Raw genomic sequence first — 25,363 nt, forward strand, 5'->3', positions numbered from 1 at the left:
GGGGGACAGAGGGGGGGACAGGGGGACAGAGGGGTGGACAGTGGGGGGACAGAGGGGGGGACAGGGGGACAGAGGGGTGGACAGTGGGGGGACAGGGGGACAGTGGGGTGGACAGGGGGACAGTGGGGGGGACAGTGGGACGGACAGGGGGACGGACAGAGGGACAGGGGGGGACAGAGGGGTGGACAGGGGGACAGTGGGATGGACAGAGGGGTGGACAGGGGGACAGAGGGGGGGACAGGGGGACAGTGGGGTGGACAGGGGGACAGTGGAGTGGACAGAGGGGGGGACAGTGGGGTGGACAGGGGGACAGTGGGGTGGACAGGGGGACAGTGGGATGGACAGGGGTCCTCACTTGTTAGTAGGCTGTTGCCTGAAGCCTCCGCTCTCGCTGCCACTCTTCGCACCTCCTGTCTCCGCGCAGGACTGTGCTGGAAACTACACTTCCCAGCATGCAGCGCGGCACATGGAGCCCTCCATTACTGGGGTGGGGGAGGCGGCTTGAGCGGAGCGGTTATGCTCCCTGCCGAAGCCGAGCCGACCTGGCCCCGGCCCGAGCCTGGCCTGTCGGGAATCCGGCCCTGGGTGGGGTGGGCCGGATAAATGTCCTCGGCGGGCCGCATGTGGCCCGCGGGCCGTAGTTTGAGGACCCCTGGACTAAAGCTTTCCATCTTCTGGACATAAATATTTGTGTGTTCAGGACCATATCAGATACGAACAGGAGTACCATCAGGTTGGCATCTTTCATTACATTGGATGTGAATGATCACATAGAGATTGCATCATGGGGACTTCTGCCCAGTTTAGCAGATAAATCCCATAGCAATCAAGTAATTTATGATACGATTTATGATTTCACCAAGAATTGCATGTGATATGAACTTAATATTGCAGCATATATTACTTAAGCTTTATGTATGCTTTGGTTTCCAAATGTCTGTTTATACTATCTATTAGTAGCATTACAGTTTGGAGTTCAAGGTGGGCTCACTGTAATGTCAAATGGATTCTCTGGTTGTGTATTTCTGCATGTTAATAAAATGAAGCATACAGGTCATTGTTTTAGGATGGACCCCAACCCTCAACCCCAGATGCATTGGAAATGTCCACTTAGTAACCCTAAAAGTACCTACCCACAATTCCCTTTCAACTAGTAGCAGAAACATTGGTCCATTATTGTTCACACTACTTGACAGAAGGGAGTCAGTCTAAAACAGGAATAATGTCTCTTTTAGAGCTCCGTTCCTGGGGCTCACCACAAACTGTTACTACAGGTGAACACTAAGATCAAGACTTGCTAATTTATGAAAAATTGTGAAAGGTTTTCAAAATTCTGAAATCTTCAGAGATCCACACACTTACAGAAAATATCATTTAGGATTAACACATTAATGGCATGGTCTTGGACAATACAAAAATAAAGTTTATCTTGACAGAATAACCTCTGAACCAAGCCGTCATAGTCACTAGATTTCTGGATTGAGTTCCTATCTGCGCATCATAATGTCTCTCAATTTAAAACTTATGACGCAGCCAATGATCATTGCAGGGATAAAGGCATAAAGCATCAGAAAGTCAAATGTGATCCTGGTTGTGGATCCTGGGTAAGTACCTTCAATGAAGTCATTCCCTTTAGTAAATGGACATTGTGATGTAGGTCCCGTTAAATTGCTTGAACCACCTGTGAATAAAATAATAATAATGATCTTCACGTATTTGAAGCACTGTTCTATGAAACTTGTAGATGGTGATGAGTATTTATTTCATTGTGTTTTAAAAATGTCTAAAACTAACATTTCTGTTTTGGCTCAATGAAGGTTGGTTGAATTATCCATTGGCTTCTTTTTCCTCTTGGGGTCTTCAACATTGAGAGACCTCCTCCAGCATAGTTTTACCTATTTCTGTAGTAGATTCTGTAGTTATTAGGTTGCCTTGCGTTGGAGAGACTGCTGTGATTCTCTAATAGCTTTATTGGTAGGGTAGAGCTTGAAATTCTCTCTGGCATGGAATTATCAAGCACCATAACATGGATTTTGTGGATGATTATACAGAATACCACCCAACCAAGAGGAAAATATTTGTTTTAGATTGATGCAGTCTTTACAGATTTACTCCAGTCTAATTTAGAAGATGGAACTGGAGCTGAATGGACCTAATTTTTATCTTAGCATTTATCTTTTAACATTTCTCCTGTTTGCTCATCAAATCTCTTTTAGTTCTCAATCTTGACAGATTTTTATTTCTCTTTAATGTGTAAGGTAACCTGCGAAATGGATACACTCGGCCAAGTCCCCCTTCCTTCACCCTTTTCTCTATACTACATTTTCTTTACCTCGACTTTCTAACCTTTTACTCTATTCTAGCTCCTTTTCCACATATCCCTCCATTTTCTGCTACTGTTTCCCTAACTTTGGGATTTTCATCAAATTGGCGTTAATTTCTTTTTGCTTCCCTATACCTTTTCCTGTCCCTCCTATCCCCCCATGATGGCACTAAAAATCTCACCGTGACAAATGTTGCTACCCTCCACTTTTAATGGCTATTTTTAAAAATGGTCCCGTAGGTAGCATTCTATTTGACTTCTTTTTGTATATGTCTATCGGTTAATACCCAAGGTGCCTTACTCTGTAACATACATGCTAACTTTCACCCTATATAAAATTCAATTGAATGTACGTCTCCTGTCTAAACATTTTGGAAAATGTAATAAAATTTTGGTAAAACAAATCTCTATAGTTCTTGGTATCCTTATATTTTCGCATCAAGAGACCAACAAAGCAGAGTACAGGAGGATAAATGCATTTCCCTTGTACCATTACATGAATATTTACCTAGCAAGTGCAGTGCCAGATCTAATGCCCGAAAATGGAAACCCATTGGTGTATGAAGGCAGTCTTCTGTGACAAAGAGTTGTGCCAACCACCTGTCCCACACCTTATTATATTTGATAGGGCATCCTCTATGTATGTATGTACTGTAAATGAGCCTTTTGTAGGGAGGGTAATATTCACCCAGGACTGGAATGTTGGAGGGGTTGCCTGCATACAGTTTCATGCTATCAATTTACAGGCCGTAAAAAGCGTTTCATTTAAAAATATAGTCAGAAACTTGTCTGCATCGGGGTCTGGGAAAAGATCTTGTAGACATGGTTTTGGGTCTATAGATAAAGGGGAACCCATGTGATCATGTATGAATTGTACAGTTTTTGAGTTTAGAAGGTTTCTCAACATGTGGCCAGCTCAAGAAGTTTTATCAAATAAAGCCATAGGCCTAGACTGTTGTATTGCCGCCACAAATATGTTCAGTTAAACCTTATAGAAAAATACCCTTTTCCCAAGAACAAAATATTACACTTCACTACACTGACACTTCAATTAGTTGTTATCCCTGTTCTTAAGCCAGTATGTTAATGTAATTTATAAAAACATAATTTTAATAGAAGTTATCATAACTTACCACAAGTAAAATTAAGGTCATAGAACTCGTTGACTATCAATAATTCACAGCAATATCTCTGATATGTAACGTAGCTTAATAGTTGAAAAACCCGAGGCATTTCTTGTAAGCTCCTAAACAAAAAAAATCCATTGTTTTTACAGTGGCAAAAGAAAATAAAGGTTAATTAGCTTAAAGCAGGTGTATAGGCAAAATCTAATGATTATCTCTGAATGTTTAGGAGATGCAAATAGGGCAGATGGTTGGTGTAAGATAAGTGCTGACATTGTCCTAAGTTAAAGTATAAGCTTTTCTAGTTATGAATATATTTGAGGAAGAGTTTACAGACAGTATCTGTCAGTTTTTTGTTTTTTTTCTGTCTGTGACCTCAATTGGGGAGTTTTTTCTTCTATTCCTTTTTCTGTGATGGCTTTAGAAGAAAAGGGTGAGCATTCACACATCATCAAAAAGTCAGAGACAGCAATAAAAACACTTGCTCGCTCTATGATGTTCTGTCTGTCTCCCTGCTGGAAGTGTGAGGAAATCTTCTCATTATGCACACAAATATTCCATGTAAAAGTGTGTACCGCTTTTACATGGATTGATCCACCCAACCAGATTAGCATATCTAAGACCAAAGCACAGGAGGATTACTGTGGTAGAGCTTTCTTCCTGGTCTGCATCTTTGAAGAACTTAGAGCCACCCCTATTACAGTGTAAACTTTGTGTCCCACTCCCATGGCAGCTCCCAGCTCATTGAATAATTCTGGAGCAGGGACTGAAAAAAATGACTTATACACTGATGACTAAGCTGACACTGTGCCTCTCTCTCTCTGTGACACACTCTTGTGATTACGAGTGGCTGTCACGATGACCACATGATCGGAAACCACACTGATTGGTTCCTGATTGTTATTGTAGAAAAGCAGCTTTCAATGACAGCATGGTCCTAGAAATAGAAGCATGCACAGCTGCATGCTCCTAGTTCTGAAAAATAATGTATGTTAACATGCTTGGGGCACAAGTATCAATGCCTAATTACATTAATACACAGACTACAGGCAACTGAGTTTTAAAGGGAACCTCTGAAGAAAATATGAGCACTCCCAATGCTGACTTCTTTTTAAGGTGTAATTTCTGGGATTGTTATCCTGCTCCTGGCCTTACTACCTAGTGAGGCACTAACCTAGATCAAGGGGCTCAAAACTTTCTAAACAAAGGGCCAGTTTACTGTTCTTCAGACTTTAGGAGGGCCGGACTGTGGCCAGTGGGAGTAGAAAAGTAATTGTGCCCCATTATTTTATTTTATTTTTTTAATCAAAAACGTTTTTATTAAACGTAAGCAACTTCTCATGTACATACATTACAATTGCAAAAGTTTACATTTACATACCATTGTTGTCAAATTTCCATCAAAAGTATTATACACACTAACCAAGGTCTCATGACATCACATCTTGTTCATAAAATTAATACAACCGTTGCATTCACATATGTGGCATATTTATCCTGTAGGACATTGTAGAAACCTCAACATCACTAATTCCCTGGGGCTTAATCCTGGTGTATCCAACCATAGTGACCAAATCTACCCGGGCTCCCCCTGTGTTGATAGATATATTTTTCCATAACAAGGGTGTTCCCCATGTGTGCTATCCATGAGGTGGCAGTGGGGTCGATTTCCAACCCATCAGAATAAGCTTTTGGGCCTAAAACATCGCGCCCTGGAGAATGTGGTCCTCACCATCTCCTCTGGGACCACCTCTTCTAGAGCTCCCAGTATACAGTGAATGGGGCTTAGAGGTACAACAGTTTGGAACACCCGATTGAGTGTCCCAAGTACCCAACTCCAGTAACGGTGCAGCTTTGGGCATCGCCAGAGGAGATGGATAAGATGTGCTGTCTACACCTGCCACACAACACCTTGTTCCATATCTTTTGAATTAGGGAAAGAGTAGGCGTCTGTTGGATTTGTGGAACACCTGCGCCTCCAGGCCCATCGGAACAGATTCTGCTCCAGTGCCCAGCAGCATTAACTGTGCCGACGAGGCCACTGGATCATGGGCCATGGAGCCAGTCAGATGCTGCAGCTGGGCTGCCAGATAGTATAGCCAAGGGTTGACAAGTGCCAGCCCTCCGCTGTCCTTTGGGTATTGTAGCTGCTCCAACTTAATCCTGGGGGGACCTGTACCCCACAGTAAGCATCTAAAAAGGGTAATAACCACTCTAAATACTTTTAGATGGATCACTACAGGAGAGTTGTGCAGAAAGTATAGCAGCTGTGGCATTAAGGTAATTTTTGTCATGTTTGCCTTGCCCGCCAATAAAAGTTTAAGGGTATGCCAAGTGTTAATTTTGTCCCGGAAACGTGATAATAGAGGATATACATTCATTGGGCAGTAATCTGCAATCCTAGGCAATATTTGTATCCCTAAGTACTTAAATGAGGTTACTATTGGGATAGGGGAGGTCCCTGGTGGGTCCACCTCCCGATCTTCATCCAGCAGCATTAAAGCTGATTTAGACCAGTTTATGGTCAGACCAGCGTAATGTCCAAGACTGGTAATTATGTCCGTCACAGCATTTAAAGAGGCATTGGTGTCATGTCTTCTGCATACATGATCTCTTTGTGTAAATCACTGTACATGAATCCATTAATTTGTCCCTGACCAGGACCGCCAGGGGCTCGATAGCGATAGCAAAGAGCAGGGGAGACAGCGGACACTCCTGCCTCATTCCCCTGCCCAGAGCAAACGCATGAGACATTCTTATAGTCGCCTGTGGGGAAACATATAACAGTCTGACCCATGCGATGAATCGTTCACCAAAACCAAATCTGGACAGCACTGCCCATAATTACCGCCATCCGACACTGTCGAATGCCTTGTTGGCATCAAGGGATAATAGAGCCCTATTACCCCTGTTAGCCTGCAGCTGCATATTGAGAAAGAGTCTGCTAAGATTGGTGGCTGTGGATTTTTGAGGCATAAATCCTGCCTGGTCAGGGTGGATAATGGATATGATCCAATTGACCCGAAGCACTAAGACCTTAGCCAGGATCTTAACATCACTTTGGAGGAGAGAGATGGGTCTGTAGGAGCCGGGGTCAACTGGATTTTTCCCTGGTTTGAGTAATAGTATGACATTTGCCCTGGTCATTGAAGATGGAAGGCCTCGGCAATAACTGCTCACTGTATTGAGTATAGACCTCCATTGGGAGGCAATCTTCCCCGGGGGCCTTGCATGTGGAAAAGGAACAGGTAGCCACCTGGAGTTCCTCCAACGTTAGGGTGCACTTCTAACTGTTGCATTGCCATATTGGACAAGGAGGGCAGGTTTATAGCTGAGAGGTAGATGTCAAGATCTGCATCTGAGTAAGTGTCTGTATCGAAGGATGCCAGCTCAGATATTATCTGTGCTGGGCTGTTGACCACTTGACCACCAGATGAGTGAATAACCCCAATAGCCGGGGATTGCTGTTGAGATCTAGCAATCTTGGCAAGCAGGCGTCCCTTCTTTTCCCCTTCCTCATAGAATGCAAGTTTGGTAAAAAACTTCTTACGGTCTGCAGCAGAGGATCTTAGTTGGTCCAAGGAATCCTAAGCCGACATCCATGCCTCCCTTGCGGAGTCCAATGGATCGGTGACATAAGACAATTCCAGCTGCCGTACCTGATCCCCTACTTGTTTAATCAGTGCGGAGGAGTTCCGCTTGACAATTGCAATTTCTGTAATAAATACCCACATAATGTATGCCTTAAACGTCTCCCATTTCTGTATGTGATCCGTATAATGACAGTGGGACCGGAAGAACTCATCAATTCGGGTGGCTATATGGTCCTGTGAGGGGAACAGTTTAAGCCAAAATGCATTGAGCTTCCACGGGGACCTAGGCAGAGAGGTGGGAGGCTGGGTGATCAACCATAGAGCTAAGGGGGAATGATCTGACACTCCTCTCGGGAAGTATTCCACTTTGGAGGTATAGTTAAACATGTTTGGGGTGCCCGCACACAGATCAATGCGGAACAGGGAGCCATGGGTTTTGGAAAAACATGAACATTTCTTTATTTTGGCATTGCAGATGCACCATGTCAGTCCATCCCACTTCAGGAAGCAGGCGGCTGAGAGCGGTACCCCCGCCTCTTCGGGGGTGAGTGGGGGGGGGGTGTCTATCTAGTCTTGAGTCTAGGTAGCAGTTAAAGTTCCCCATAATCAGCGCCGGAACATCAGGCTTATTTGCCAGGTATGACAACAGCAGCTGCAGTACTTCCCTTGAGAATGGTGGTGGGATGTAAACAAAAGCTATGAGCAGGGTTACAGTGAATAATTTACAATACAATTTTCTCGTGCCAACCGGGCACCAAAACGAAGGCCGTGAAGCCCATGACCACAAATAGTATACAAGCGCTAAACACGTCAGCATCTCACGTGTGGGCCTGTATGGGTGGCGTATTCAGGAAAAGTAAAAAGTGCATAATCACTCGTTGGGGGTGAGCAACAGGTACAGTTCCTCTGAAAAAAAGGGGGGGGGTTAAACTGTATAGGTAATTATCATTTCCATTTTTTGTAATTTCATTCAGGATGTCACCCTGCGCCCTCCTCTCGGCCTCGGCGGCAAAGATCTTGTTCATTTTGATCCAACTAGGCAGCTGCATCTTGTACGTTTTTGAAGAACTGGTTCTGACCCCCCCAGCAGTCACTCTCAGCTTAGCCAGGAATAGCATGGCGTAAGGTAATTGTAGCCTTTGTAGCTGTTTTTTGACCTCAGCGAATTTTGATCGCCTGCGTTGCACCTTGCGGAGAAATCCGGGAAGAACAATATTTTTGTGCCATTAAAGTGTATAGCCCCCTTTTCTCTGGCCAAGCACAGAACAACCTCCCAGTCCTTGTAGTTCAGGAGGTGGGCAAGAATTGATCTGGGTGGGTTGCCAGATGGAAGAGGCCGCGGGGGCACCCACCGTGTACATGGGCGAAAATGCCTCTTTGCCAAACACCTCTTGTAGCCACCCTTCGACAAATGCTGTGGGGTCCGTGCCCTCCACCTTCTCTGGGAGCCCCACTATACGGACGTTATTGCGTCTCAGGTGGTTCTCGATGTCATCTGTTTTGTTAAGAGCCTGGAAGGCATGCTGAGTAGCCATCCCTGGTGAAAGGGGGCATCTGATCCTCCATATCACTCAAACGGCCCTCTACAGCAGTGGTTCTCTCCCTAATCTTCTGAAGGTCTTGACAGAGGAGTGACACTGTCTCCTTCAGCCCCCCAAACTTCTCTTTCAAATCATCCACTGAGGCAGTGCATTTGTGTACAGCATGCAGGATCTCACTAAGCGTGGGTTGAGAAGTTTCCTCTGCAGGCAGATTAAACAAATCAGGTATAGGATCAGGCACAGACTTGATAGGCACTGTGTCATCTAGCATGTCTGTCTCTTCCCTGTCTGCAAAGTTAGGAGAGTGCTTGTCACGCTGTGCTGTAGCCAGGGGGGAGCAGAGGTACCAGCCAGTTTCTGGGCATAGTAGATCATGTGTCTAGGCTGCTCTTTGGGCTTCGGGGGTTTGGTAGACTTACCCTCCTGTTCAGTCTTCTTGTCATCGCCTCATGGTGTTTTCGGAGGCTGTGACTGCCAGGCGCCATCTTGGATGCCCTGGGTCGCCGCGGCGTCCCCTCGGTTCCCTCGGTCAGCATCAGCTCGGATCCTCTGTCCAGGGGGTCCAGGTGGAGCAGAGAAGCAGTGGGCAGCTTTGTGTCCAAACTATGGATGAAATCAGCGGTGAGGAGAGGATATTAGGAAGGATCACCAGCGGAAACTCCGTGCAGCACGTCTGCTCACATGCCTCGTCAGGCCACGCCCCGCACCCCATTATTGATGTCATTGGGAGAAATTGTTCCTCATCATTGACTGTCAGGGCTGAGCTCAGCCCTTCCTTCTCTGAGCTGGCCGCTCAGCTGTCGGCTAATTGCCAGCTCCTATCTCTCCACAGTTACTCGGCTGTTGATGATATGCTGCTTGTCAGTCCTGCCTACTTAAGCCGTCCAGCCCAGAGGATCTCTGCCTTCGCCTTAGTCAACATCACAGAGACGTTCTCCTTCATTCCTGTTAAAAGACTTGCTTGGCTGACATCCCTTCTGGCTCCAGATCCTGCTTGCTGTTTTACTATGCTCATCTCCGGCTCCCTGGCGTTTGGCTTGTCTGACTATACGTTCCGGTACCTGAACTCTGGATATGTTTTGACTATGTTTGTTCTATTTACTTTTATTATTAAACAAGTGTGATTTAACTGTACTTCTGTCTCGGTCTGATTTCATGGTTTCTGACATTGATGTCATTGGGCCCCATTGTTGGTGTCATTGGGAGGAATTATGCCCCATCGTTGCTATCAATGGAAGGAATTAAGCCCCATTGTTGGTATCAGTGGATTAAATAGTGCCCCAAGGGCTGGTAAAAGCAGGCAAAGGGCCGCATCTGGCCCCCGGGCCACAGTTTAGAGACCATTGACCTAGATCCTGTGTGCAGGCAAGAGTATTGACCAAAAAAGGCCATGAAATACATGAGATGTAATAGAAAGCAGAATTTATACTGTGAAAACCACACCAATCTACAGCAAGGATCTCACCTTAGTAGTCCTGACCCCACAAGAATCCCAGCTATGTTGAGCAAAGCCACTCCAGCATTGACGATGTTGGGATTATTCACCAAACCAAGGACTGCAAGGGTAAGTAGTTCCCCCATGAGGTGTGGAGGCAGGGTGATTGCAATGAAACATCCAAACCTTGTCAGTTCTGGGTTTAGTCCCACAACCCTGTAATAAAAATAGGCACATTCAAGTGAGCTCTGCATGTGAATGATCTTGCTAATTTATACATGTAATTGTGAATCATAAACATACCAATATAAAAAAGCTGCAAATATCACAACGCCAAGAATACTGAATGGCACAATATGGAGGATGTAAGCTATAAGCATTTGCCACTTCTGGTATAAACCATCCTTGCTTTCCTGGTCACCGATGGCACGTAGGGCTGGGACTAAAGCAAAAAAGAGAGAATAGTCATTGCTATCTAGCTACAGACCAATTGAAGTCTCACGCCATTTAATATTGTTATAGTCCTGTACTCCTATATTTTATGATTTGTGACTGAGCTTTTATTAGAAATTCCCTAAAAGAGAAGCGTGGGAATGTAAAAAACACAAACATACATACTCACCTAGGTGGCTGCAGCTTCTAAGCAAAGCCAAAGCCAGCTCTACACCAAGAACTGAGAGCAATCAAAGATCTTGATCGCTCAGTTCACGGGTCCACCCTGAGCACAGAGTAGTGACTATCAGGTGGAGCACTGACAGGCTGAGCCAGCTGCCATTCAGGAATCTGGTTGGATCCTGACATTATTGTCAGGATCCCTGCAGAACCTGGACTGGCTCTGTGACGTCAGCCAACTTTAGCCTGCTGTCAGCTGAATCTGGGTCACTGGAGTGCAGAACTAAGTGCACTCCTACGACCCACAGGCGATGTAGGGGCACAAAAGCTATGGCCATACTTCTTTAAAATAACCTTAGTGAATATGCTGCTTCCTGCACTTCCACTCTTGTGCTCTGTGCTGGCAGAGCTGAGTAACAGCACCACCCTTCATCACAAGTGACTTAACACAAGACCAGTCCAGGTGTGTTACTGGCTGATGATTACTAAAGCCTGGTACACACTAGCAGTGTTTTTTTGTTAAACCCAGCGGGCTGAATGAAAAAAAAAAACTTAGGAGCTTAGGAGGAGCCACTGTACTAACTATCCAATATTAGTACAAAGATCTCCCTCGCTGAGCTATTGTGTTCTGACAGGGGGACCTATAGTTGCTCAGAGAGATCTATTGTTGCTGAGGAGATCTATTGTTGCTGGCTGCAGGGGACCTATTTTTTTGCCTTTCATTAGCAAATTCCTTAAAAACGACTTAACACCAAAAATAATTGATGCTTGGTTATGGATTCTCTAAAAGGGGCAACGCTGGGAGGTGGGTAGGTGGTGGAACCAAGGGACTGTGGTCTGGGTGAGTATGGGGTTGAGACAAGGAGTGACTTGAAAGGGGGGAGTACCTGCACCTATTCTCTGAGAAAAAAAGCCCTGGGTACAAGTAAACTTTTAAATGTCCCCTACCACATAGCAAATCTTTTTACTTTTTGAGTTTAGATCCACTTTTAAAGTACAGTATAAGTTGGGGATGGGTATGGAAGCATGGAATTATACTTGTTGCAGGGAGGCTGACCAGGTACAGTAATTTTAATACCATGATCGGATTTCTGCAACATCATCTCTGAGAGATGATGTAGCAGAAATCTGATCATCACCAGGTTCATATCTATTCATGTCGGTAACACGCAAAATCAAGCACTTTCCTGGCACGTAAAGAAATGCACTGCCCTTAAGCAGAAGCACGGCAGTGTCATTAATTGTTGATGGCACCCCCATGCATCTGCAAACGCGTGTGTTTTCACAAGTGCCAAACTTCATGGTGCCACAGGATCATTTGGTTTGATGTGACATGCTCTTCGGAAAGTCAGGGGCTTCTTTTCCACATTTTTCCTGCATAGGGCAGCCCATTAAAATGAATGGGTTGCCTTACACACAACATGTGGAAACATGCCCGCGCTCGGTCGCACCTGTATAGTGAACCAAGCCTAACAAAACATCAGTGAACATTTTTCAATTGTTTGCTGAGATTAAATTAGGCATGTCCAGGGAATGTAGAAGTATTTACTACTTACATAAAGCAACAGCATTAAGCAGCCCAGTGTATGCTGTCCCACCCAGACACTGGTAAAAGATCCCAATTCTGTCCTGTATGGCTCCATCCAACACATCATTCTTCAATCGAATGAGGAAAAAAGCAATGAAGAGGCCAAATATCAAATTCTGAGAGAGCCTCATAATGATCCCAGACTTGTTCCTAGATAGATTTCTTAGTGTTCTCCTACAAAAAGGATCAAATAAATATAAGTTGAAAACAGGGAAATTCTTTAAACTTCTATTATTGTAACACATATAACATGGCAGCACATATTACACGTGTAAGTGCGTTCTTGTGCCATCTTTTTTCAATGCCCCCCTGAATGCACAAATGAATGCATCTATATTGCAGGACACTGCAACGCACATTCAGTGGGGTATAATGCATTGGAAATAAGGTGTAGGTGCAGTGTTTTTGTTCATTGTTATGTATTGGCAGCACATTCAAATGAAAGGTCTGACCCAACACAATGCATACTAACGTGCAACATTATGCAACCTGTAGGCAGGCCCTGGGCCCAAGGTACCCAGTCAGGGAGAGATCACACACTGTCCTTGATTGTTATGAATTGCCCAATATTGTATGTAGCCAAGTCCCGGGCCTCTCCAGGCCTAATGGTGACCTCCAGAGTTAGGGACAGCTGACACCCTATGTAGAGTGGGTTACGAGGCATGGTAGATTCATGGGCGCCAGACACTTTTGAATGCAAAAGAGATTCATTTTCTCTTGAACAGAACTGTGGGAGAGAGGGTTAGGGCCAGGACAGCCTTTAGTAGTAGCAATGTTAATTAGTAGACTCTGAGACTTCTATAGGTAGACAGCCATGCAGGGAAAGGCACCCAGCCGGGCACCACATCTGCATGTGTAGACACGCTGTCTCCTATGGCAACAATCTTGAACAGTTTCTAACAAAGGTTGCAAGGAAATCTTTCGCTTCCTCCACAATCTCCTTTGTAGATCTTCACTCAACTGAGCTCCTAGTCTATCACTTAGACCCGCTGATCCACTGACACTGGATCTCCTGAGCTCTTCCAATCTTCTCACTGAGTATCTTCCTCAAGCGTTACCCCGCGTCCCTGCTGGGTCCCTAGCTTGGCACTCACAGATACTCCTCCAGCATCACCCCACTGGCTTTCTCAGTCCCTGGCTTGGCACACAAGACTGCTTTGCAAGCATCACCTCTGCTGGCTGGGTCCCTGGCTTGACACCTGCTAAAGTTTCCCAATTCTTCACCGTCCCCAGTTGGGGAGAATACTGCTCTGGTACTTGCTTCAGCTACTCACGGTGGTCCCTGGTAACAAGGTGGACCGTCCTTTAGTGGCGGCAGCTTCCCCTTCACCTCCGACCCCGACAGCTTCTCCGGCCGGCAAAACCGTCACTTCTGGTTGGACTGCAGGCCACAGTCCCAACCCTGCGCTGCTCTCTTGCTTCTGGATAGGCTCTCAGACAGCCTAGCAGCCAGATGTCCCCGGGATAGGCTTCAGGCTCTGACCTAGCAGCCCGGGGCAATATAACACAGTCCACCCAGACAGCCGTCCAGGTGGCACAGAACCCCGATCACCTGACCTCACCCAAATAAATAAGCTCTCCCAGCAGGCCAAGGGACCCAAGAAGATCCCTGCCCATTGGCTGTGATACCCCATCTATTCCTAATCTGTCCTTGCAATGCCCTTGTCTTATCTAATGCCACCAGATGCCCAGCCATCTAGTGACAGAAGAGAGAAGTGCAGCAATTCCAGAATTAGGGTGGAATTAATTGATCTCCTATCAATTGACCGAGGCAACTATACCTGGCAGGTAAATTTACTAGCAACCCTGCCTAAACTTCAGGGTGCTACATATAATATACAGGTTAGTGGTAATAGCTGATGACAATTCCTAAGGACCCTGTTATAAGGCAATGCAAGTGTTTGTGTTTACACAGTGTTACCAGGTGCCAGCCTGTTTTAGCGGAGGGTGGCTCCTACTGGAAGGGTGGAGGTTTGTGATGTACCGGGACGGCACTCTAATGCTGCTAGGAAGTGCCCCACATGACGATTCTGGGTACTGGGTAGTTTCTTTGCTGCAGACTTTGTCCCCATTCTGACCCTACTAGCCCTGTGCTAATCTCTTTTCATAGCCAGCGGGTATCTGTCCCTGACCTACCACTTACTCCGGGTGTGCCTGAATGACACGAGAGACCCTATCTATAGGGTTTCCCTGTTAAGAAGGCTGCCTGAGATCTCAAGAGACTTCAGCACCCAATCAGACAGCTAGCTTCTCTAAGATACTGACAGAATCCATAAGGGGACAATTTCCATTATCAGACTCCTCTCCACCTGTAACAATGGCACAGTGCTACCTTGAGGCTGGAGGCAAACCTGTACGTACCTACCTACTAGCCCACCAGAATAGAAGGTGAGAAGGGGGCCATTATCTTGCATTTGCCATAAAATCATACAATCATACAGAGGCTAATACTTTCCTTCAGTTATCACCCCATGTCACACCCAACGTTGAACTCTGCTATAACAATAAGTCCCAATCACATATGAAAGTAATACATATGATCACCAATAATAGGACATTAATTTATTGTATTGACGTACAGTACGTATGTCTAAAAGCTAAAATGTTTTTAGATTGGATTTAGTTTTGGATAGAGTAGTGGTTCAAATCGATGACATTTTTTAATTCTTTCTGTGTCCCAATGGGAAGCTTTCTCTTCTTCATGTCTTGGAGACACAGTAGGAAGAAATGAAAATATCTCCAAAGTAAGGGAATCCCTTCATTTGACATTGAAATAGGTGTCACCATTGGGAGATTTTCCCTCTATTCATGTTCTGGTGAAAACTGTAAAACATTGGCTTTCCCTTCATTTTCTGTCAATGATCACCAGGACATATAGAGGGTTTGCCCTCTGTTTCTGTCCTTGGGGACAACCCAAAATTTGGGATTTTCTTTTACTTTCACTTTTTATGATAACAATAAACATGACAAATAGAGAGGGTGAATCTCCCTATTGGGGGCATAGACAACAATAAAAACCTGACAAGTGTGCTAAACCTTCTTCAAGCTATCTAAAAAAAGTTTAACCTTTAGTTGTATTTTAATGTCCACTAATTACCCACTGGAAGATAATCATCACAGTTTTAGATTTAATGAAAAAAGCTTCCAATGACTGGTTTGCTGTGTAAGAAAACATCCTCTGATCACATCATACAGACCTAAAGAAGCCATATTCGAGGGGCCTGTAACCTGTGGCTTACTAAGCAGTAGAGCTCATCTCTGGACACCCTACAAGTTGCCAAGTCATTCTCACCTGAGCAAGACAAAAAGTTTTGACAACTCGCTTGGGGCTTCTTTTTTTTTGAATGGGATGCTCTGTTTCACTTTAGACATCTTTGATGCTTCGATAAGTTCCAAGGTGTTCTGGAACTGATTGGAGTCTCTGTAGGCTTCAGCTATGGTGTGCACTCTGCCATATGTCTCCATTTCACGCTCTTTGTTTCTGGTGTCAACAGATGTAAGGTCCACTGGGGATAGAATACAAACAATTATATGTAGACCAACGGCAGGCAACACCTGAAAAACACACAGAAGCTTTCTGCTTTGAACTTCCAGTAAGTTATTGTGAATCTGCTTCTTAAACCCAGACTTAAAGTAGATCTATAGGCAAACACTTATTTTTTCATGTTGGATAGAGCAAGGGAGGGTTATAACCCCTGTCAGATTTATTTTCGCATCTATGTCCCATTGTGGAGATTTTCCTCCACTTTCTGTCCCATAACCAAACAGTAAGTGAGAGGAAATCTCTGGTCACCAGAACTAGTATCCCCATTGGAAGATTTCCCCTCTATTACTCTTCTGGGGACAACCCAAAATGTGGTATTTTCTTTTAGTTTCACTTTCAATGATAATGGTAAGCAAGACAAATAGAGGGGGTGAATCTCCCTAACAGGGGCACAGACAGCAATACAAACTGACAGGTGTTCTAATCCCTCTCCACTCCATCCAATACAAAAAAAAAAGTTTTGCCTTAAGGTATACTTTAATCCTGTAGTCACATTTGGTTGTTTTGAGGGGATGGGCTTTTTCCAAGAGGACCTGGCACCTGCCCTAATACAATCAAAAGCATTGAATAAAAATTTTGAGTGCACAAGCCTGGATAATGCCACTAGCACTAGGTAGGGCTGGTTTTATACTCTCTGCTCCCCTAGACCAACAGTTGTCTCCGGCTGGAATTTTGGACCTCTTTATGAAATTTTTAGTTGCCTAGATGTCTTAGGCAGCTATACTTGCTGACAGCTATACTGACCTAGAAAAAGCTTGAAGATCAAGAAATGCAGAATAGAAATAATGTGTATGCTTCTTACATTCTGGTGTTTCGAAGTACAGCATGACAGCTAAGGAACTTGTATTTTCAAGAAGACTGCGGTGGCAATATCTGTGTTTCCTCAGTACTTAGTTCCTTCAAGGCCAGCTACTGGGTAATCTATTGACTGCATACTGAGCCGTGTTCAGTGGGCATTACTGCCAATGAGCACAGCAGTGGGGATATATTTTGTGGCTTAGATACACCCTCATCCACCACTCTTACAGCTTAATAGGGAGAGGTTGGGCGGTGGTAAAATGCGCCCCAGGTGTGTGTTTTTACCAATCGGAAGTGTGAATGAGGTCTTGCGGTGTTAATAGGGGGTGAGGTCTAGGTATAGAAGGATTGACATGGTGATATCTCATTCCTTCCCTACCATGGTAACTGCACAGTGCTGCTCAATGGATGAAAGGTAGACCTGGGAAAAAAGAAGCTGAAGAATGCCTACTGCAAGAGCTATGTCATCCAGAACTGTCACACTGCTTTAATCACTTAACAACCGGCCCATAGCCGAATGACGTCTACAGGGCGGTTCGATAACTTTGGGAGGACGTACATTGACGTCCTCCCTGAATCACGCTCCCGCCTGCCCCCTGGAGGACTCGGCGCATCACTGATCACTGATCACGGTAAATGGCCGCTGGCCGTCAAATGACGGAGCGATCACATGTAAACAAACTGGCGTGATATCCAGTTCCTCTCTCCCCTCTCCGTCCAGTGTGAGCGGAGAGAGGAGAGATCAGATGCAGCAGCGCTGTGGGCTGGATGTGTAGTGCCCACAGCGCTGCTCAGTGACACTGACAACTGCAGCCTCTGCCATCCCTCCACCATACTCTGCATCCTGCCATCCCTCTGCCATCCTGCCATCCCTCCACCATACTCTGCATCCTGCCATCCCTCCACCATACTTCCATATCCTGCCATCCCTCTGCCATCCTTCCATCCCTCCAACATACTCTGCCATCCTGCCATCCCTCCACCATACTCTGCCATCCCTCCACCATCCTCTGCATCCTGCCATCCCTCTGCCATCCTTCCACCATACTCTGCCATCCTGCCATCTCTCCACCATACTCTGCCATCCTACCATCCCTCCACCATACTCTGCCATCCCTCCACCATCCATTCCATTCACCCCCAGCCATACTCAACCATACCCAGGCATACTTGGCGATACCCAGCCATACTCGGTGATACCCAGCCATACTCGGTGATACCCAGCCATACTCGGTGATACTCAGCCATACTCGGTGATACCCAGCCATATCCAACCATACTCAGCCATACTCGGCAATACCCAGCCGTACCCAGCCATACCCAACCGTACTCAGCAGTACCCAGCCGTACTCAGCAGTACTCAGCAGTACCCAGCCATACTCGGCAGTACCCAGCCGTACCAGGCCTCTGTATGTGGCCAGGCTGTGAAAGTCTCCCACATGTGGTATCACCAAACTCAGGAGAAGTAGGCAAATCTATTTTGGGGTGTCATTTTTGCTATGTACATGCTATGTGTTAGATATATTGTATGAATGGACAACTTTGTGTAAAAAAAAATAATGTGTTTTCATTTTCTTTCCACATTTTTCAAAAACTTTTAGAAAAAAATGACATTTTCAAAAGACTCATCATGCCTCATAGATTATATGTTGGGGTGTTTTCTTTCCAAAATGGGGTCATTTTTGGGGCGTTTCCATTGTCCTGGTATTACAGGGCCTTCAAAAGTGTAATAGGTTGTCAGGAAATTGGATGTGTAATTTATGCTCCAGAACGCCTGAAGGTGCTCCCTGCATGTTGGGCCTCTGTTTATGGCCATGCTGTGTAAAAGTCTTACACATGTGGTATCGCCATACACGGGAGTAATAGCAGAATGTATTTTGGGGTTTAATTTGTGGTATGTATATGCTGTGTGTGAGAAATAACCTGCTAATATGACAATTTTGGGGGGGGGGGGATTGATTTTGCAAAGAATTGTGGGAAAAAATTACAACTTCAAAAAACTCATCATGCCTCTTACTAAATACCTTAATAAAAAGAAGTAAGATAGGCCGTCAGTACTTCAGGTGTGATAAATTTTCATAGATTGGCACCATAGCTTGTGGACTCTATAACTTTCAAAAAGACCAAATAATATACACCGATTTGGGTTATTTTTACCAAAGATATGTAGCAGTATAAATTTTGGCCAAAATTTTTGAAGAAAAATTACTAATTTGCCAAATTTTTTAACATAACAAAGAAAAATGCATTTTTTTACAGAATTTTCAGTCTTTTTGCTTTTATAGCGCAAAAAATAAAAAAAAACAGAGGTGATTAAATACCACCAAAAGAAAGCTCTATTTGTGGGAAAAAGGACAAAAATGTCATATACAGTGTTGCATGACTGAGTAATTGTCATTCAAATTGTGAGAGCACCGAAAGCTGAAAATTGGTCTGGTTAGGAATGGGTTTAAGTGCCCAGTGGTCAAGTGGTTAAAGGATGCTTGGATCTAGGTGCCTTTTAAACCTTTGTTTGCATTCTCAGCTCTCCTGTGATAGAGTCCACCGCACCAAACACTAACCTTCCTAGGCAAAAATCCCATAAAAGGAATCTCCTATTTAAGTTTATTGTACATGAAAAGATGTCTCTGAATGTCATCAGAATGATGCCCAGATGGCTGGAGGTTTTGTCACCCTAAGCCATAGCTTATGTTGGCCGCGCAGAAATTTGGACCCAAGTCTAGCAGTTATGTAAATAGGTAAATGTTCTATGTTAAAATCTTGCACTGTACATGTTCAAGTATATAAATATGTAAAACTTTCCCTTACCGAAAAAATCAAATGGGTTGGAGTGTTCTGGACACTCGTATCCACAGTCGTCAAAAAACGTAATCATTTCTTGGGGGTTACCACAGAAAACAAGCTCTCCGCAACTCATGATAGCAATTTTATCAAAAATCTGTTCAATTACAAATCAGAAATGTTCATTAACAAGAGGAAATTTGATGAGTGAAGTTGTAGCTTCTGCTAATTTTAAAAATGCATTTAAAAAGGATCAACTTGATATAAATACTTCATAACACTGTATATTCATGTATTTAAAGCTTTCAATCATGTCTCCCCTTCTGAATGAACCTCATTCACAACCACACTCTGGTATCTATCCTTTAGCCAACTGCATATCCACTGAATCAACCAAGGGTTAGGTCCTAGCTTGTATAACTTTTGTATTAGATCATTATGTGGAACTATATCAAATTCCTTGTGGAAATCAAGATATGCTATGTCCACAGTACCTCTCTGGTCCAATTCATTGGTAAAATAGTCAAATAATTCAAACAGATTAATCTGCCGTGATCTGCCCTCAGTAAATCCAGGTCTTTGAAAGTCTCCTGAAGCATCTCTTGTATGATGTTCACAGTCTCTGATCATCTCTTGTATGATGTCCACAGTCTCTGACCATCTCTTGTATCATGTCCACAGTCTCTGATCATCTCTTGTCATATGTCCGCAGTTTCTTACCTCCTGTATCATGCCCATAGTTTTTGACTATATCCTGTTGTGCTGTCTCTGATACTGAATATTCACTGAATTTTATGTGTGTGTCAGAAACCATGAATCAGACTAAGACGGAAGTACTGTCGGCCCTGCCCCCCGGCACACGCGTCATTGGATTTATTTGGCAGCAGTGGGGGCCAATGGCTGCACTGCTATCAATCTATCCAATCAAGAGCCGAGATCCCCCTGCAGAGAGACAGCGAGTCCCTGTCGGGTCAAGTTCCAGGGCTCAGGTAAATAAACGGGGGGGGGGGGGCTGAGGGGCCGGTCACTGCCAGGTGTTTTTTCACCTTAATGCATAGGATGCATTAAGGTAAAAAAAACACAATGGTTTACAACCCCTTTAATCCTCACAAGATTGTATGCCCCTCTCAAATCAAGCTTTGTGAAAAACGTTGCTCCCTTGAGGCAGTCAAATAACTCCATAAACAATGGAATCGGATAGATATTCTTAACCGTGAAATGACTGAGACCCCTATAATCAATACAAGGTCTCAGTTCACCACTCTTCTTCTTCACACATAAGAAACCAGCAAGAGCAGGAGATGAGGATTTGCAGATGAAACCTCGAGAAAGTCTGCAACATATTCCTTCATGGCCTTATCCTCCAAGACTGACAAAGGGTAAACCCGGCCATGAGGGGGTATGGCACCTGGTTGAAGGTCAATTGCGCAATCATACGACCGGTGTGGAGGCAAACTATCAGCTTGACCTTTGTCAAAGACATCACTAAAATTTGAGGTACTCCTCCGGCAGGGAGGAGAGGGAAGAAGTGCACAGGAACTTGGCAACCTTCTGGAAGCATGTCTTACTGCATTGTGGCGACCAGGAGAGAACCTCAGCACGGAGCCAATCAAAAGAAGGGTTGTGCCTCTGTAACCAAGGATAACCAATAACCAGCGGAAACTTAGTTGAAGAAATAACTTGGAATTTGATTATCTCATGGTGAAGAGCCCCTACGGCCATGGACAACGGAACAGTCTCATGAGTCACATGGGCCGGCTGTAGAGGTCTCTTGTCAAGAGTCTCAATGGCAAGTGGAGTGTCACGCAGCTGCAGCGGAATCGAGTGCTTCGATACAAAGGCAGCATCAATGAACAGGCCTGCAGCCCCAGGGTCGATTAGAGCCTGTATCTCAATGGACGACTCAGCCCAAGAAAGGGTAACCGAAACCAGGGGCTTATCCTTCTGGATAACTGGGGACGAAACAACGCCACCTAAGGTCTGTCCATGACAGGACCTCAAGGTTCGGGCGTTCCCTGGACGGGTAGGACAAGACTTCAAAAAGTAACCTGCCTGGCCACTCCCTCCTCCTAAAGGTTCTCTCATCCACAGAGACGCATGAAGCCCAAGTGCATGGGTTCATCTTCACTGACCGACTTGGTACCAGGAGGCATGGGAGGTGAGGGAGGTGAGGGAGGCAAGGGTGGGACTGCAAAGCTCGGAGACAAATATACAGGAGGCTTCTGCAAGTGCTCCTTAAAAGAGAGTGTTTCTCTGAGTCTGGAGTCAATGAGGATGGCAAATGTGATCAACTTCTCCAGCTTAGTGGGTCTATCTTGGGCTGCTATCTCATCCTTGATGGTATCCGAGACACCATGAGAAAAAGCAGCCAGGAGGGCCTCATTGTTTCAAGCAACCTCTGCTGCCAGAGTATGGAATTCAATGGCATAATCGTCAACAGTTCTCGTACTCTGTTTGATGGACATGAGGCACTTGGCAGCAGAAGCGAAGCGTGCGGGAACATCAAATACCCTTTAAAAGGAAGCCACAAACTCAGGGTAACTCAAGACAACAGCTTTTTGCATCTCCCATAGAGGGTTTGCCCAGGCCAAGACTCTCTCAGAAAGCAAAGATATCACAAACTGACTTTGCTTCTGTCCGTGGGAAACGCCTGGGGCAGCATCTCAAAGTATATCTCAACCTGGTTGAGAAACCCTCTGCATTGGACTGGATCACCCCCAAATCGCTGGGGAAGCAGAGCAGAACCAGACATACCTCTTATAGAGGTAAAACTTGAGGAGTGGAGCAGCAGCAGGGACGGCCTGCAACACAGGTTGTACCAGAGCAGCCACAGTGGGAGGTTCCAGGTGAGCCGTGTGACTCAGGAACGTTTGTAACGTCATGGCAAACTGATCCATGCGGTGATCCTGCTCATCCAATCTGGAAAAAATATTACCAACAAGTGGATTGACTGCATCTTCTGAATTCATGGCCTTCGCCTACTGTCAGAAACCATGAATCAGACTGAGACAGAAGTACAGTTAAATCTCACTTGTTTAATAATAATAATGAAAAAAGGTAAACAGAGTAAATGTAGTCAAAACATAGCCAGAGTTCAGGCACCGGAATGGATAGTCAGACAAGCCAAAACGTCAGGGAGCCAGAGATGAGCGTAGTAGAACAGCAAGCAGGATATGGAGCCAGAAGAAATGTCAGCCAAGCAAGTCTTTAACAGGAACACAGGAGAGCGTCTCTAGAGATGTGACCAAGGCGAAGGCAGAGATCATCTGGGCTGGACGGCTTAAGTAGGCAGGACTGACGAGCAGGATATCATCAACAGGTGAGTCACTGTGGAGAGATAGGAGCTGGCAATTAGCTGACAGCTGAGCGGCCAGCTCAGAGAAGGAAGGGCTGAGCCCAGCCCTGACAGTGTGGCCCTTTGGTGATGTCAGGGGCTGCACTTGAGGCATCCCATATCAAGAAAGTTGAGCACCACTGGCCTATACAGAGAACAGAGCTGTGGGCAGTACCCAGGAGGTCCATCCACTTCAGGCAACCAACAGAAAACTACAGGAGGGGGGGGGAACAAGACCAGGAGAGGAGAGAGAGCAGCAGTGACCAGTCTTTATTAAGGCTGGGTTCACACTATTGCAAATTGGATGTGGTTTTCTCCACATTCAATTCGAATAGCAGGAAATTGTGACCGGCTCTCTATGGAGCCAGTTCACACATCTCCACAGTGGCTCCGGTGCAAATTGCAGAGGAGTCCTGTGCATCTTTCGGTCTGTTTCAGGTTCGAATTCAGCCCAAAATTCAGGCTGAAATCGGACCTGAAACGGTGAATGGAGACGTACCGGACCCCTGCTGTGAGCCGCTGTGTTCTCCAGTGTGAACCCAACCTCTAGGAAACTCCTACACAGAGGAAAAGAAGTTGCTGGATTATTTCACAGATCTGTAAAATGTACAAGGACATAAAAAATAAAGAAAGAATACATACGACCTGTATTTAAACAATATTTTTAGCCTGGATTTCAACTAAAGAAATAACATAAATAAAAAATTTTAACTGCCGTTTCATGTTTGTTGCCAAGGAGAAACATTCTCTAAATATTCACCAAAATACAAATAATAATGGTGGTAAAGCAAACTATATTATTATGATTAAGCAAACATAGCAAAGAACGGTTGTTTAGCTGCCATGTGATTTTGCTTTTCCCGGATAACACTTCCCATAGTAATATCAGGGTGTAGAGAAGAATCAAGGCAGGAAATGTACAATTGTTATTTACTCACTCTGAACAGTTCGGATCGTGGCTGGTGAATGGAAATAATCACTATCCTATCCTTTCGAGCCAGCTCAGAAAGCAGTAACGCGATATGATTTGCAGTCATTGCATCCAAACCGGTAGTTGGCTCATCGAGTAAAATTATTTCTATGAGAGACAGGGGAGTCAGTGAGTGAAATAAAGGGAATGTGAAGCATGGAAATCAACGATACTCATTATACCCCATATTATGCTGTGTGATTACATTAATTTCCGCCACAATTAGCATAATTTAAAAAATACTATGGCAGACAATGAGTGTCGGTTATCTTTTGCTGGCTATCTAGAGCACAGCATCAATACCAAATGTATTAGTCTGCAGAATATATATCTATAGATAGATAGATAGATAGATAGATAGATAGATAGATAGATAGATAGATAGATAGATAGATAGATAGATAGATAGATTTATATTACAAAGGGGTTACAGCACGAGTATACACTTATAACCAGTAAATTATCCCTGCATTTTTCTCAATGAATGCAAGGCTTTCTCTGATTGGACAAAATGGAAGGTGGGACAGTGACGTGACAATCTCCATCTAATCCAATCAGAGCATGCCTGGCATTCATTGAGAAAAATGGAAGGCATTCTGTTAATGGCACCCCTGCCAAGCAAGCTGTGTTCAATCAACAGAAGGGCAGCTGGAGGTCAGCGGTGATTACCCCAGTTGTAGAGACTACATAGTAAAAGAAGGATGGGGATGACAGCCCTATGTTTGCTCCTCAATCAGAAATAGCAAGTCCCATGTTTATATAGGAAATGATGCATTATATAATGGTATACTCACTGGGGTCCTGAATCAATTGGGCTGCTATGGACACCCGACGTCTTTCTCCGCTGGAAATGCCATTGAAAACACGTCCTCCTATTACTGTGTCTGCAGAATGAGTGAGACTCAGCTCTGCCATGACTGAATCAACCTGAAACACATAGGGGAAGAACACACTGCATCATCCAGTTTAACAGGGGGGTCAGGTGAGGCATAAGAGCAGGTGCAGTGTACATTACATTTGATAGGTACTTCCACAAATATCAGACAGGTGTAATTCCTTTTTTTCATCCATTTTTTCTGGGATCTTGTTTTTATTTTTCCTAATGAACCATTTATGCAGATACTTTACGGCTTGAGGTAATATCTAGATTGCAAAAGGCATTTGGTGCACACAAAGCAGATTTATACCAACAGTCATAACCCTAGGCGGCCCATCCATTAGGAGCGCCCGAGCACCGCCCCCTCTATCCACAGCCGCCACCCCCTATTCATGCATCCGGTCCCTTTCAGGACGTCGGGCATTTTTTTTAAGCACCTGATTAGAGCCAGAGGCTTTAATAGGCTTCAAAATAGGGTGGGCAGAGCATTGCGCTAGGAACCCACCCAGGTGTTACAGCAGGAAATGAATATTCGCTATTGAAACACTGATCCTCAATCCGGCCAATCAGAAGCAGGTCTGAGACCCATTTTCCGATTGGCTGAAAAGAGAAGAGTCCCAATTGGCCGCTGAGGAGGAGGGAGGAAACGTAAGCCGCCGCGATGCCCGTAGAAAGCAGGGGAAGGGAAAGCCGTCACCACCGCCGACGAACAAGCGAAGCCGACGGTGAAGCTCGGGGGAATTGCTGACCGACCGACCAGGGGGGTGGTAATGTTTGGCGCCCTCTCAAAAAAAATACCACCGGCCGCCACTGCCAGTGACTGAGCTTTTGTGCAGGTGACCG

The 25,363-nt window shown here is 44.9% G+C and overlaps 1 protein-coding gene across 1 annotated transcript in view; it reads right to left on the bottom strand.

Annotated features, from left to right (window-relative positions):
* Positions 1-237: 237 nt before the first annotated feature.
* The window catches only part of ABCG5 (ATP binding cassette subfamily G member 5), a 55,897-nt gene continuing 30,771 nt past the window's right edge, over positions 238-25,363 (bottom strand). The window contains exons 6-14 of the mRNA XM_073628466.1: positions 24,438-24,570; positions 23,612-23,751; positions 19,367-19,496; positions 15,509-15,722; positions 12,185-12,390; positions 10,320-10,458; positions 10,047-10,232; positions 3,457-3,569; positions 238-1,681 (exon numbers count right to left, since the gene is read on the bottom strand). Coding sequence (XP_073484567.1) covers positions 1,488-1,681; positions 3,457-3,569; positions 10,047-10,232; positions 10,320-10,458; positions 12,185-12,390; positions 15,509-15,722; positions 19,367-19,496; positions 23,612-23,751; positions 24,438-24,570 — 1,455 coding nt within the window. The 3' untranslated portion in view covers positions 238-1,487. The remainder of the gene's footprint in view (positions 1,682-3,456; positions 3,570-10,046; positions 10,233-10,319; positions 10,459-12,184; positions 12,391-15,508; positions 15,723-19,366; positions 19,497-23,611; positions 23,752-24,437; positions 24,571-25,363) is intronic.

The sequence above is a fragment of the Aquarana catesbeiana genome, linkage group LG04 (genome assembly GCF_042186555.1).
Source record: "Aquarana catesbeiana isolate 2022-GZ linkage group LG04, ASM4218655v1, whole genome shotgun sequence".
NCBI lineage: Eukaryota > Metazoa > Chordata > Amphibia > Anura > Ranidae > Aquarana > Aquarana catesbeiana.